Source organism: Mustela putorius, unplaced genomic scaffold (genome assembly GCF_011764305.1).
Source record: "Mustela putorius furo isolate JIRA1106 unplaced genomic scaffold, ASM1176430v1.1 tig00000876_pilon_pilon_pilon, whole genome shotgun sequence".
NCBI lineage: Eukaryota > Metazoa > Chordata > Mammalia > Carnivora > Mustelidae > Mustela > Mustela putorius.
Genome location: NW_025421506.1, coordinates 5,718,947 through 5,732,075, shown reverse-complemented (window position 1 = coordinate 5,732,075; position 13,129 = coordinate 5,718,947). Strand labels below are relative to the sequence as shown.

The window sequence follows — 13,129 nt, the reverse complement described above, 5'->3', positions numbered from 1 at the left end:
ATTTTTTAATTTGGCTTCTAGGTCCTTTGTCATACAGAAGTTTCACATAAAAATGTAGTTAAATTTACAATATTGGCCTTTGAGGCTGTATTATTTCCCTATGACTGCTGTAACAAATTGCCACAATCTGGATGGTTTAAAACAACAGAAATTGATTCTCTCACAGTTCTGGAGGCTAAAGTCTGAAATCAGGATGGTGGCAGGACCACACTTCTCTCAAGTGAAGACCCTTGGTTCCTGGCAATCCTTGGCATTCTTGGTCTGAAACTGCATCATTCCAATCTTTGCCTCCTTCATCAAAGTCATTCTCCCTCAGTGTCAGTTTGTATCCAAATTTCCCTCTTGTAAGTATATCAGTTATGGATTAGGCCCCACCCTAATCCAGTATGACCTCTTTTTAACTTGATTACATCTGCAAAGATCCTATTCCAAATAAGACCCCTTCATGGTTACACACAGGGGTAGGGCTTCAACATATTTTTTTTTTTTTTTTTGGAGGGAGCACACAATTCAACTTCTAACAGAGTCTTTATTAAATATTTTTACATTCATGCTCATAAGAGATATTGGTTTGTAATTTTCTGTTCTTGTAATATCTTTGCCAAATGTTGGTATCAACAATTTTTTATCTTTCTAAAATAAGTTATAAGGGTTCCCTCCTCCTTTGTTTTCAAAAAGAATATTGTTTGATAGAATTCACTGTGGAAGTCATCTAGGTTAGGATCTTGTTCTATGAGAAAGGTTTGAATTAAAAATTCACTTTCTTTGACAATATAAGGCATCATTTTCCCTCATTTGAAATCACTGCTCCTAAGTATCCAGAATCACTAATAAGTTAGATATTTATCTTATCCTAGTACTATTATAGGTAATTTTTTTTTCTCTGCAGAAGGTTCATCTCTGGAAATTTAAAGGACTTTGCACTTTATCCTTGGTGTTTTGTAATAATAGAAAGATGGTGTAAGTGTGGATCCATTTTCATCCATCCTGTTTAGCACTCATATAATTATATGGACCTATATAATTCCTGGACTCTTGTTTTCTACTTTTTATATGCTTCTTCCTTTATTTTGAGTTTCTTTCTTTCCCTTCCTTTTATTCCCCTCTTCAACTATAAGACTGGTATTAGAACTTCTGGACCTAGAATTCATTTCTCCTAACCTTTCTTACATGTATTCTTTGTCTTTTTGCTCTGTAATCTAGAGCAATTGCTTAGTTCTCTCTTTTAGATGAAAACATTGCTCTGTGCTACTCAGCATATCTCTGGAGTTCTTCATTTTCTGGATGTTAATGGATTCTTTTTCTTATTTCTAAGATCCAACAACCTCACTCACCTTTTTTTGTTGTTGTTGTTTTAAATATCTATTTGTTTGAGAGAGTGCAGGGGCAGAGGGAGACGATCCCCAAGCAGACTGCCTGCTGAGTGCAGAGCAGTCTTGGGGCTTGATTTATACCATGACCAATGAGATCATGACCTAAGTCAAACTTAAGTGTCAGACACTTTACTGACTAAGCCATGCAGGCATCCCTTCAGTCATGTTTTGAAAATATTACTTATATATTTCTAAATGTTTATTTTATTCTTTTCTATTAATTTTTGTCTTCTCTGATGTTAATTCTTCCTCTTCCTCTTCTCCTTTTTGAATGCCTAAAATAGTTCTGATGGCTCTTGTAACAAATTATAAACTTGGTGGCTTATATTAAAAGAAATTTACTCTTACAGTTCTGGAGTCCAGAAGTCTGGTATCAGTATCACTGGCTGAAATCCAGGTTTTGGCAGGGCCAATCTCTCTGCAGATGCTCTATTGGAGAATCCATTCCTTGCCTCTTCTAGCTGCTGGGGGCTGCCAGCATTCCTTAGCAAGTGGCCACATCACTCCATTCTCTGCCTCTGTGGTAACATTGTTTTCTCCTGTGTCAGATTTCCCCTTGCTTCTTTCCCTAAGAACCTTATATAAGAACCTTTTAAGAACCTACCTGGCTAATCCAGGCTAATTCCCCGCCCCCCCATTGCAAAATCCTTAATCACATCTGCAAAGACCCTTTTTTCTCCACGTAAAGTAACATTTACAGATTCCAGAGATTAGAACTTGGTATCTTTGAGGACTATTTTCATAGTGTTTATTTTCTTAAACTGTTCAACAATTATTTTTTTGTTGGGTATTCATCTGTCTTCAAATACCCTACATTCTTATCTCCGCCTACTGCAGTGATCATTCAGAGCAGGCGAAGTGCAAGTATTTAAACTGCTGGGCAACAGGAGGGACTTTCTTCTCAATTTCGGCAAAATATGGAGCTCTGTCTTCTTTGCTTCTAGTATTTCTATTTATTGTTTCTACTTGACAGCAGACACCACTGTTGGCTGTAATTTGCTGCAATTGGGCTTAGATTGTATGGAGCTAATCCATCTTGTTAGATCATCAATTATAACCCAAAGAGGGGGCATCATAGTCATCCTAAGACTCCCTGCCTTTTTTTTTAGTATCTGCTGACTCTAACTGGGAATATCCAGAAGCTGTACCTACCTTTTTTAATAGTCTCTTTCTGAGTTTACCTTGGCTTCTTCCTTCAATCTAATGTCCAAATGCCTTTTGTCTTTTAGGGTTCCTTATAACTTCTGGGCCCCAAATAGAACTCTTCTTACTTTCTAAAATTTTTACAGTTTTTTTTAACATCATTTTTGGTGTTTAAGATGGTTTAGTATGGTTGTTGGTTTAGTGTCTGACTCTTGGTTTCAGCTCGGTCACGACCTCAGAGGTGTGGGATTGAGCCCCGCATGGGGTTCCATGCTGTGAGCAGAGTCTGCCTGAGATTTCCCCTCTCCCTCTGGCCCTCCCCTCACTTGTGCGTACTTGTTCTCACTCTCTTAAATAAATAAATAACATTTAAAAAAATCACTTTTGGATTTCTTTTTCCCCAAGGAATTTGAGGAATACTCAGAAAGCTAGCTAGAATGTGTATGTCATGTGCACTCTTTGTTCAAATGCCAGTCAACCTTTAAATCACATCTCTTGCCTTTTCCTCACACAACTGCCATTATTATCCTGATTTGTGCCTACTAAATTATATGGCTGAATCTTTCCTAAAGGGCTCATGCTGAAAAATATTTTAATAACCAAGTAGAGCATACAAACTTCTGATAATGGACATTATCCTCATCTTCTGAAGTAATAGTATTATATATGTATTATATATCTGTGTATATAATACATATATAAAGAGAGAAAATTACTATATATATATATATATATATATATATATATATATATAAAAGGGACAGAAAAATCACACTGGATTGTGACAAGTCTAAGACAGTATTCTAAAAAACTGCTCCTAAGATGAAAAGAGTAATGTTCTACTTTTTTCCAACACTTGTTAAATATATCTGAACAAAATAATGTTCAAGTAGTTGTGCTATACCAAAGAACAAAAAGATGAAAGGTTTCTTATACAGTTAAGTGCCTTAAGAAAAAACAAAAACTGCTGTGTACAATTCTATTTTTAGAATTAAGAAAACAGCATAAATTTAAGATTGGATCATTCTTAGGTTAACTACCACCACATGTGGCAGATGTTTGCTCTTAAATAGATGCCAACGGGAATATATAGGGAGTAACTCAAATTTAACATTTATAATTAAACTTGAAACTCATTCCAGATCTTCTCAAGTGAGCAATTATAAACTAAATACATTTTGTTTATTTAGAGCCATAAATGGTGAGGTAATTGATACCCTAAAGATATTAAAAAGTTAATAGAATTTCAGATAAACACTAAAAGCACCAGCAGAGCAGTTAGTACACTTGAGTGCTATTCCTGTTATTCCATTTACTTGGGTGTCCCTGAGTCCCAATTTCATTATGTACAACATGGAATGGTTGCATTAGATATGTGTAAGGGATTTTCCCCTTAGTCGTCTTCATGCCATGGTACCTACAGAAAACAGTAAAATGAACACTTACCTGGAAAGGTTTCTTAAGGCTGGAAGTCGGTTTAGGTAAACTTGCTGCCCAGAGAGCTGTGAGATCAATGTGCCAGTGCACCTGTCTCCCATCTGTGGCATAAAGTCATGTCTTGACCCCCCAGGGGGGGAAGCTGTGACCTTGCTAATCAAATTGTGGTCTGTAGTAGTGTTGGCACTCATGGGAGCTTGTTAAAAATCCTGGGCTCCACCCAGAGCTACTAAATCAGAATCCATAGTTTAAAGATCCTTACATAATTTATGTACACATTAAAACTTAAGAAGTCCTACTCAAAGAAAATTTCAGCTCTGAATATCAATGAATGTAAGAATCCATCTGTTTTACAGAATATATTTGAAAATATATTTCATAATATTAAATTCCATATTATAGTTAGAATAAAATGAAAACATTTTTACACAAATTTCTGAAATTTTTGAAATAGATAAATGTTTACTTCTTAATTAGGAAAAGGAAAATATATTTACCTGTTTGTATACCTGTCGCAAGTACATGATTTCCTCCACAGTTCCCAAAGATATTAGCCTAAACACTTTCACATCCCTGCACTGCCCAATCCTATATGCTCTGTAAAAAGATTAAAAACAAAACCAACAAAAATCAAATGAAACAACTTGGGATCAGGAGATAGCTTTAGGATAGAAAAATGGAATGTTACTAAAAATTTTTAAAGATTATTTATTTATTTATTTGAGAGAGAGAGTGAGAGACAGAGCAGAGAAAGCAGGGGGAGGGGGCAGAGGGGGAGGGACAGAGGGAGAGGGACAAGCAATGAGCAGGGAGTCCCATGTGGGGCTCAATCCCAGGACCCTGGGATCCTGACCTGAGCTGAAGGCAGAAGCTTAACAGACTGAGCCACGAAGGCACCCCTGTTACTAAAATATTAATTTAGAAAGAAATGTAGGCACAGTTCATTGTATGTTAATTATATGTATCTCAATGAAATTGTTTAAAATGGGGGAGGGGAAAGTGCAAATTTGCAGCCTTAATTTCAGAGATTCCTGTCTGACTGAATCCCTCAGTTGACTAGCACCCCAGGTATTTTGACATGGACCATAGTGCTATTTAAAACAATAACCCGATTTACCATACTGGTTAATGTAGGTCTAGGCCTGGCAGCTTCACTCAGGTAAAGGCTTTATTGGATGCTATGAATGAAGTCACCTGTTTGGTTTTTTTAAAGATTTTATTTATTTATTTGAGAGAGAGAGAGAATATGAGCAGGAGGAGGGGGCAGGCAGAGGGAGAAGCAGACTTCCCACTAAGCAGGGAGCCCCATGTGGGGCTCAATCCCAGGAACCTGGGATCCTGACCTGAGCCGAAGGCAGATGCTTAACTGACTGAACCACCCAGGTGCCCCAAGTCACCTGTTTCTAAATATTTGTTACAGTCATGGGCTGGGCAGTGAGGATCAGGGGCAAGGCCATACCGCCGCATGCTTGAAACTGTTAAAACTTGGGGGAAATTTAATTTAACCTTGTAAAGTCACTCTGTGTTGTTGTATCTCGTTCTCTCTCTGCCTCCTTCACCCACTGCTCCTCATAGAAAAGGGCTTTACTAAAGAGTATCCCAGGGCCCCACAAATCTTGCAGGTGCAGAGGGGAATGTGGGATCCTGCGGAACAGCACAGCCAGAGTAAGTTACTGCCTTCTCACTTTCATCCTGCAGCCCATATACAGAGGGACTCACAATCCCTTTCTCTCTCACAGTGGAATGGAGTCTTAAAACTTTTTTTTAATGGATCTAAGGAAACGGCTTTTGGATGTGTGCTCAGTCAACTGGTGAATAGGACAGATTCTGTTAGAATATATATTCTTTAATCTACACAGATAAAAACCTTATAACATGTTACTTTGGACCTATGCTTCATCAGTTTCATCAATTAGGAAGAGATATATGTTAGGGGCGGCTGGGTGGCTCAGTGGGTTAAAGCCTCTGCCTTCGGCTCCGGTCATGGTCCCAGGGTCCTGGTATCAAGACCCGCATCGGGCTCTCTGCTCAGCAAAGAGCCCGCTTCCCCGCTCTCTCCCTGCCTATCTCTCTGCCTACTTGTGATCTCTGTCTGTCAAATAAATAAATAAAAATCTTTAGAAGAGATATATTAAGTGATGGTCTTCTTACTATGAAAACAAGTGTTGGGGAACTGTTACAGTATGGAGGTCTAGATCTTCATTTCTCTCCTTGATTCCTCCTGCCAGCATCAAGTAAAGGGCAGGGAGGGAAAGAGAAACGCTGTTCATTTAGTTTTATTGGCAACTAACTTAAACTGAGTATGAAAACATAGTACCCTGGGATAAATAGGATATTAGATTTTAATGGCCCAGATGAAAAAGAACAAGATTACGACAAATGTTAAGATTAAAAAAAATAAAAAAGAGAGAGAGAGAGAACGAGAGAGATTTCTCTGTGGCTTTCATTTGATTATTTTCCTTTAGAGCTGTCAGTGGAGAGAGGCTGGTTAATGTGTGGGCTCTGCAAGTCAGGGTAAGTGAATTCAAATCTTGAAATCATTGGCTCTGACCTTGAACAAGTTACTTCAATTTATTGTGTCGCACCTTCCTCACATGTAAAATGGGTATGATAATAGTGCCTACCCCATAAAGGCTTTGGTGTCAGGGTAATGCTGGCCTCACAGAATAAATTAGGAAGTGTTCCTTTCTCTTCAAGTTTTAGTAAGAGCTTCAGAAGGTTTGGTATTAATTCTTCTTTAAGTGCTTGGTAGAATCCCTCCATGAAGCCATCTGGTCTGGTTTTTGTTTGTTGGCATTCTGATGACTGATTCAATCTTTTTATTAGTTGTAAGGTTTATTCTTATTTTCTACTTCTTTGTGATTCAGTCTTGGTAAGTTATGTTTCTTGGCATTTGTCCATTTCATCTAGGTCATCCAATTTGTTGGTGTACAACTGTTTATAGTACTGCCTTACAATCCTTTCTATTTCTGTAAAATCAATAGTAATGTCCCCCTATCCTTCAGATTTTAGTTATTTCAGCCTTATTTTTTTTTCCTAGTCAATCTAGCTAAGGGTTTGTCAAGTTTGTTGATCATTTTGAAAAAGAATCTCTTGGTTTTGTTAATTTTTTCCCCCTGTCTTTTAGTCTCTCATTTATCTCTGATCTAATCTTTATTAACTTCCTTTTGCTAGCTTTGGGTTTAGTTTGTTCTTCTTTTTCTAGTTCCTTAAGGTATAAGGTTTGAGTGTTGATTTCAGACCCTTTTTTTGAAATGTGTTTACTGCTATAAGTTTCTCTTTGCACTTCTTTCACTTTTTACCATAAGTTTTAATACACTGTATTTTCATTTTCATTTTTCCTAAGATATTTGCTAATTTCTCTTGTGATTTCTTTCATAACCCATTGGTTAAGAGTGTACTGTTCAGGAGTGTAATTTTAAAAAATTATTTACTTTTCTAGAGAGAGAGAGTACGAATGAAGGTGGGGGAGAGGCATAGGGAGGGAGAAAGAGAATCCCAAGCAGACTCCACACCCATGTGGAGCCCTACTTGGGGTTCAATCTCACAGCCCAGATATCATGACCTGAGCTGAAATCAAGAGTTGGGGCACTTAGCTGACGGAGCCACCTAGGCGCCCATCATTTTTTTTTTTTTTTTTAAGAGAGAGCGTGCACAAGTGGGGCTAGATAATGGCGGGGGAGCCAAGAGGGGGAGGAGGGATAGAAGAGGGAGAGAGAGAATCCCAAGCAGGCTCTATGTCCAGTGGGAGCCAACTCAGAGCTTCATCTCAAAACCCTGAGATCATGATCTCAGCTGAAATCAAAAAGTCAGACACCTAACTGACTGAACCACCTAGGGGCCCCATTTAATTTCAACATATCTGTGGATTTTCCAGTGTTTCTTCTGCTGTTTTCTAATTTCATTTTATTGTGTTTGGAAAAGAAGTTGTAAGGTTTCAATCTTTTAAAATTTATTAACATGTTTTATAACCTAACATATGGCCTATCATGGAGAATGTTCTATGTACACTTGAGAAAAATGTGTATTGCGCTCTTGTTGGAAGGAAGGTTCTGTACATGCTTCATAGGTCCAATTTGTCTATAGGGCTGTTCAAGTCTTTCCTTCTGGATCTCCCGACTGGATATTCTAAACATTATTGAAAATGGGGTATTGATGTCTCCTACTGCTATTGTAGAACTATTTCCCCTTTCAATTCTGTCAATATTTGCTTTAATATTTTAGAGCTCATTTGTTTGGTGCATTTATGTTTATAATTGTTATAGCTCTGGATGAGTTAAATCGAGAACTATCATTGTGCTTGGTAGACTCCATCAGGGAATTATATCATTATATACTATATATCATTGTGTATTATCCTTTTTTTATCTTTTATAACAGTATTCAAAAGTTTATTTTGTCTGATATTAGAATAATCATGCTACTCTCTTTTTTATACTATTTGCATGGAATATCTTTTTCCATCCTTTCACTTTCAACCTCTGTATGTCCTTAAACCCAAAGTGAATGTCTTATAGACAGCATATAGTTGGTATATGGTGTGTTGTTGTTGTTTAATCTATTCTGCCAATCTGTATCTTTTGATTGGAGAGTTTAACCCAATTGTAACCCGACTACATTTAAAGTAATTAATGAAGGGCACCTGGGTGGTTCAGCTTCAGCTCAAGTCATGATTCAAGAGTCCTGGGATTTACCCTGCTTTGGGCTCTCCGCTCACCTGGGATCACGCTTTTCCCTCCCACTCTGCCTACTTGTGTTCCCTCTGTCAAATAAATAAAATCTTTATTAGAAAGCAATAAAGTAATTAACAATACAGAAGGACTTACTTTTGCTATTTTATTTGTTTTCTGCAGGTCTCATGGTTATTTTTCCCCTTATTTCCTCCATTACTGCCTGCCTTGTGTTCCACGTTATATTTTTAGTGACAAATTTTGATTCCTTTCTCATTTCCATTTGTGTATAGTCTACAGATAGTTTCATTGTGAAGATTATATATAACATCCAAGACTTACAACAATTTATCTTAATGATACCAATTTAACATCAATTGCATTAAAAAAAAAACCTCCTTTACAGCTCTGCCCCCCACTTTTATGCTGATGTCACAAATTAAACATTTACATATCATTTATTCATTAACACAGATTTATAGTTTTATGCAATTTGTCTTTTATTTCTTTTTTAAAGAATTTTTTTCTTTTTTAAAGATTTCATTTTCAAGTAATCTCTCCACACCCCAAGAGCAAGAACTGCATATTCTACCAATGGAGCCATCCATGCACCCCTGTGTTTTAAATCCTATAAAAAGTAAACTTACAAACCAAAATTAAAGTAATACTGGTTTTTATATTTTCATAGGGCCTTGAGTTACTGTTAAGAGTCCTTTAATTTGAACTTGAAAGTCTCTTCTTAGCATTTCTCGTAAGGCAGGTCTAGTGATAACAAACTCAGCTTCTGTTGTCTTAATTTCTCCCTCATTTCTAAACGACTGTTTTGCTGGATACAGAATTCTTGGTTGATTTTTTTTCCTTTTGGTACTTTAAATCTATCATTCCACAGCCTTCTGGCCTATAAAGTTTCTGTTGAGAATCTGCTGGTCTTCTTACTGGGGATCCCTTGTATATTACAAGTCATTTTTTTCTTGCTGCTTTCAAGGTTCTCATTCTCTTTGTCTTTAACTTTCTAAAACTTGATAACATGTCTCAGCGTAAGTCACTTTGGGTTTTCCTACCTGGAGTTTGTGAAGCTTCTTGTATTTGTATATTCATGTCTTTTCCCAAATTTGGGTCATTATTATTTCAGTCATTATGTCTTCAAGTAACTGTCCTTTTCTCGCTCTTCTTTTGGATTCCTATAATATGTATTTCAGTCTATTTGATGTGTCCCATAAATTCCTTTAGTTATGTTCATTTTTCTCTGTTGTTTTGGTTTTGGTTTTTGCTGTTGTTGTTTTGATGGGTGTTTTGGTTTGGTTCTGTTTTGTTTTTTGCTTGTTTCATTGTTGTTTTTGTTTTTTATCCTCAGATTTGTCTTCAAGTTTGCTGATCCTTGTTTTGCCTGTTTGAGTATGATGAGTCTTTCCAGTGATTTTGTTGTTGTTGTTGTTTACATTCAGTTATTGTATTTGTCAGGTTCAGAGTTTTTGCTTTATTTGTTTTTTATATATAATTTCTATCTCTTTGCTGATATTCTAATTTTGTTTATATATTGTTTCCCTGATTTTCTTTATGTCTTTGTCCATAGTTTCCATCCAGCTCTTAGAGTTAGGACAGTTGTTTTAAACTCTTTGTCACCTAAGTCCTATGCCCATGTTTCTTCAGGGATAGTTTCTGGAGATTTTGTTCCTCTGTCTGTACTAGGTTTTCCTCTTTCTTTAAATGTCTGATGTTTTTGTTTTGTTTTGTTGTTAAAAAAAAAAAATGGCCACTTGATAAAATAGCCACTTCTAGTCTTTGAAAGCTAGTATGGAAAACACACATTAATTAGCAGGGTATATCTTAAGTCTTAGGAGAAGATCAGGGTAAGGATTAAAACCTACTTTGGTCATTTCTGGTCATATGTCCTGCCTGGGTCTGTGTATATGTACGTGCTTTTAAATGTCTTAATTTCCCAAAGAGTCTCATTTCAGTGTCTTCTCAGAGCCTTAAACATATTCTATCATATTCTTCTACTGCAATATCATGTACCAGGGATAGAATCCCACTGCAGCTTTCATGCACCATGGGGCCTATCACTGCTTTCAATAGCTTCTGCTAGTCTGAGATCCAAACTATGCTACTATTCCTCCTCTAAGCACTGTCAGGTGAAATTGAAACAATTCCCTTTGGCAGCTTACAGACAGGTTAGAAAGTTGCAAAGGTGTTCCATACCTGAAAGGGAGGGTACTGGGAATTTGTTGCTTCCTCCTGGTTGTACTGCATTAGAGAATGGGGCTGAGGCAAGAATGAGTAAAGATGCCATGAAATTTCCCAGTTTTGAATATAGCTTCTTCTTCACTGGGAATTTGTTTAACTAGTATAGTTCTCTGACTGAATTAAAGGGATCCAATGAAGTTATTTTAATCAGTCTCTGTTTTTTTTAATCCACCCATAGGGAAACATGTACCTAGAGCTTCTTATTCTGCCATCTTGCTGGCATCACTTTTTGATTTCCTCTTTAATACAAGAGTTATTTAAAATTATAGTTAAAAAATCCATATGGCTAGATTTTTATTAGCTACAAGTTCATTGTTATTTTCTAGGGTCTTTTGACTGTAGCCATGTAATCTAGTCCTTGTGATTTATATTAAGATATGTAGTCATTTAAAAGTATGCTCTAAAATGAAAGAATGGGTATTTTCAGTTGTAATATGGTTATATACATTTATTAAATTCAAGGCTAAATAACTGTTATTTAAATAATTTATATATTTCCTTTTTTTTGCCTAATCCATTAATTTTTGAGAGAGGGATATTAAGTTTCCCATCATGATTGTGGATTTGTCCATTTCTCATCATAAAAGAGTTTTGGCTTTGTTATGTTCCTCATTGATTGTTCCCCATTTTTTTCCTTAATGCATCTTGCTTTGAAGCTTGATGGCTTAATATTAATATTGCCACTCTTACTTTTTGTTACTATCTCCCTAATTAGATTTTTAAGTATATTTTTATTTTTAACCTTCTCTGTATTTTTCAATTTTATATATAGTAGTAAGCATAGACCTGAATCTAACTTTTCATTTTAACTTTCTTTTTTTTTTGTTTGTTCAAATAAGGAAGTTTTAGCCCATTCATATTTATATTTAGCCTTATTTCTTACAGTTTATTTTATGTTTTGTATTTGCCATGCTTTTTCAGTTTCTTTCCCTCTCACTGCACATACCTCACTGCACATTCCTCTCACTCATATTTCTAATCCTTTACTGAAATAATCACATTTTCTCAGTGACTTTTAAAAAAATTTATTTTGGAAGTTCTGTTTGATTTTATTTCTAATTTCCAATGTTTCTCTAAGTGGATTTGGGAATCAATTGTATCACAATCACCTTGGTTAGTTTTTTTTCTTAAGATTTTATTTATTTGAGAGTACATGTGCATGAAAATGAGCGGTGAGGGGTAGGGAGGTGGGGTGCAAAGCAGAGGGAGAGGGACAAGCAGACTCCATGCTGAGTGCAAAGCCTGATACAGGGCTCAATCCCACCACCTGGAGATCATGACCTGAGCCGAAATCAGGAGTTGAATGCCTAACTATCTGAGCACCAGATGCCCATGGGTAGTTTTTAAAGAACTATGGTGAAATACATGTAATATTTACCATTTTAATCATGTGGGGTTTTTTTTGTTTGTTTTTGCTTTTGTTTTGTTTTGTTTTTGAGAGAGCAAGAGTGCATTGAAGTGGGGTGTGGAGGGGCAGAGGCAAGGACAGAGAGAATCTTAAGCAGGCTTCATGCCCAGTGTCAGCAAGCCTGACACAGGGCTCAATCTCAAAAGCCTCAGATCATGACCTGAGACAAAATGAAGAGTCAGATGTTTAACCAACTGAACCGCCCACACTCTCCCCATTTTAACCATTTTTAAACATACAGTTCAGGAGCATTAAGAAAATCCACATTGTTTTACAACATTACCATCATCCATCTCCACAACTTTATCATCCCAGACAAAAACTTTGTACCCATTACACAGTAACTCCCCATGTCCTCCTTTCCCTAGCCACTCATAAACACCATTCTATTTTCTGTCTCTATGAATTTGGCTATACCAGATACAATCATATAAGTGGAAATATACCATATTTGTCTTTATATATCTGGCTTATTTCAATTAGCATGTCTTAAAGGTTCATCCATGTTTTAGCATGTAACAGAATTTCATTCTTTCTTTTTTGTTTTTTAGAAGCTACATGAGATGGTGGGTATTAACTAAACTAACTGTGGTACTCATCGTATAATACATGTAAGTCAAGCCATTATGGTATAGCTTAAATTTATAGAGGGCTGTATGTCAACTGTAACTCTATAAAACAAAGAATTTCATTCCTTTTAAGGCTAAATATTTCATTTTATGTACAGAATACATTTTGTTTATCCATTATCAGTGAACATTTAGGTTACTTCTACCTTTTGGCTACAGTGAATAATACTACTATAAACATGGTTGTACAAACATCTTTTTGAGTTTTTGCTTTCAATTCAAAAT

The 13,129-nt window shown here is 36.2% G+C and overlaps 1 protein-coding gene across 4 annotated transcripts in view; it reads right to left on the bottom strand.

The window, feature by feature from the left end:
- ERCC6L2 (ERCC excision repair 6 like 2) overlaps positions 1-13,129 on the bottom strand; it is a 135,819-nt gene that overhangs the window by 49,437 nt on the left and 73,253 nt on the right. For all 4 annotated transcript variants that reach the window (XR_001177085.2, XM_013048341.2, XM_013048343.2 and 1 more), the window contains one exon: positions 4,451-4,550. Coding sequence is in view for 3 of the 4 variants with exons in the window: in XM_013048341.2 (XP_012903795.1) it covers positions 4,451-4,550 (100 nt within the window). In the remaining variant the exon portion in view is untranslated. The remainder of the gene's footprint in view (positions 1-4,450; positions 4,551-13,129) is intronic.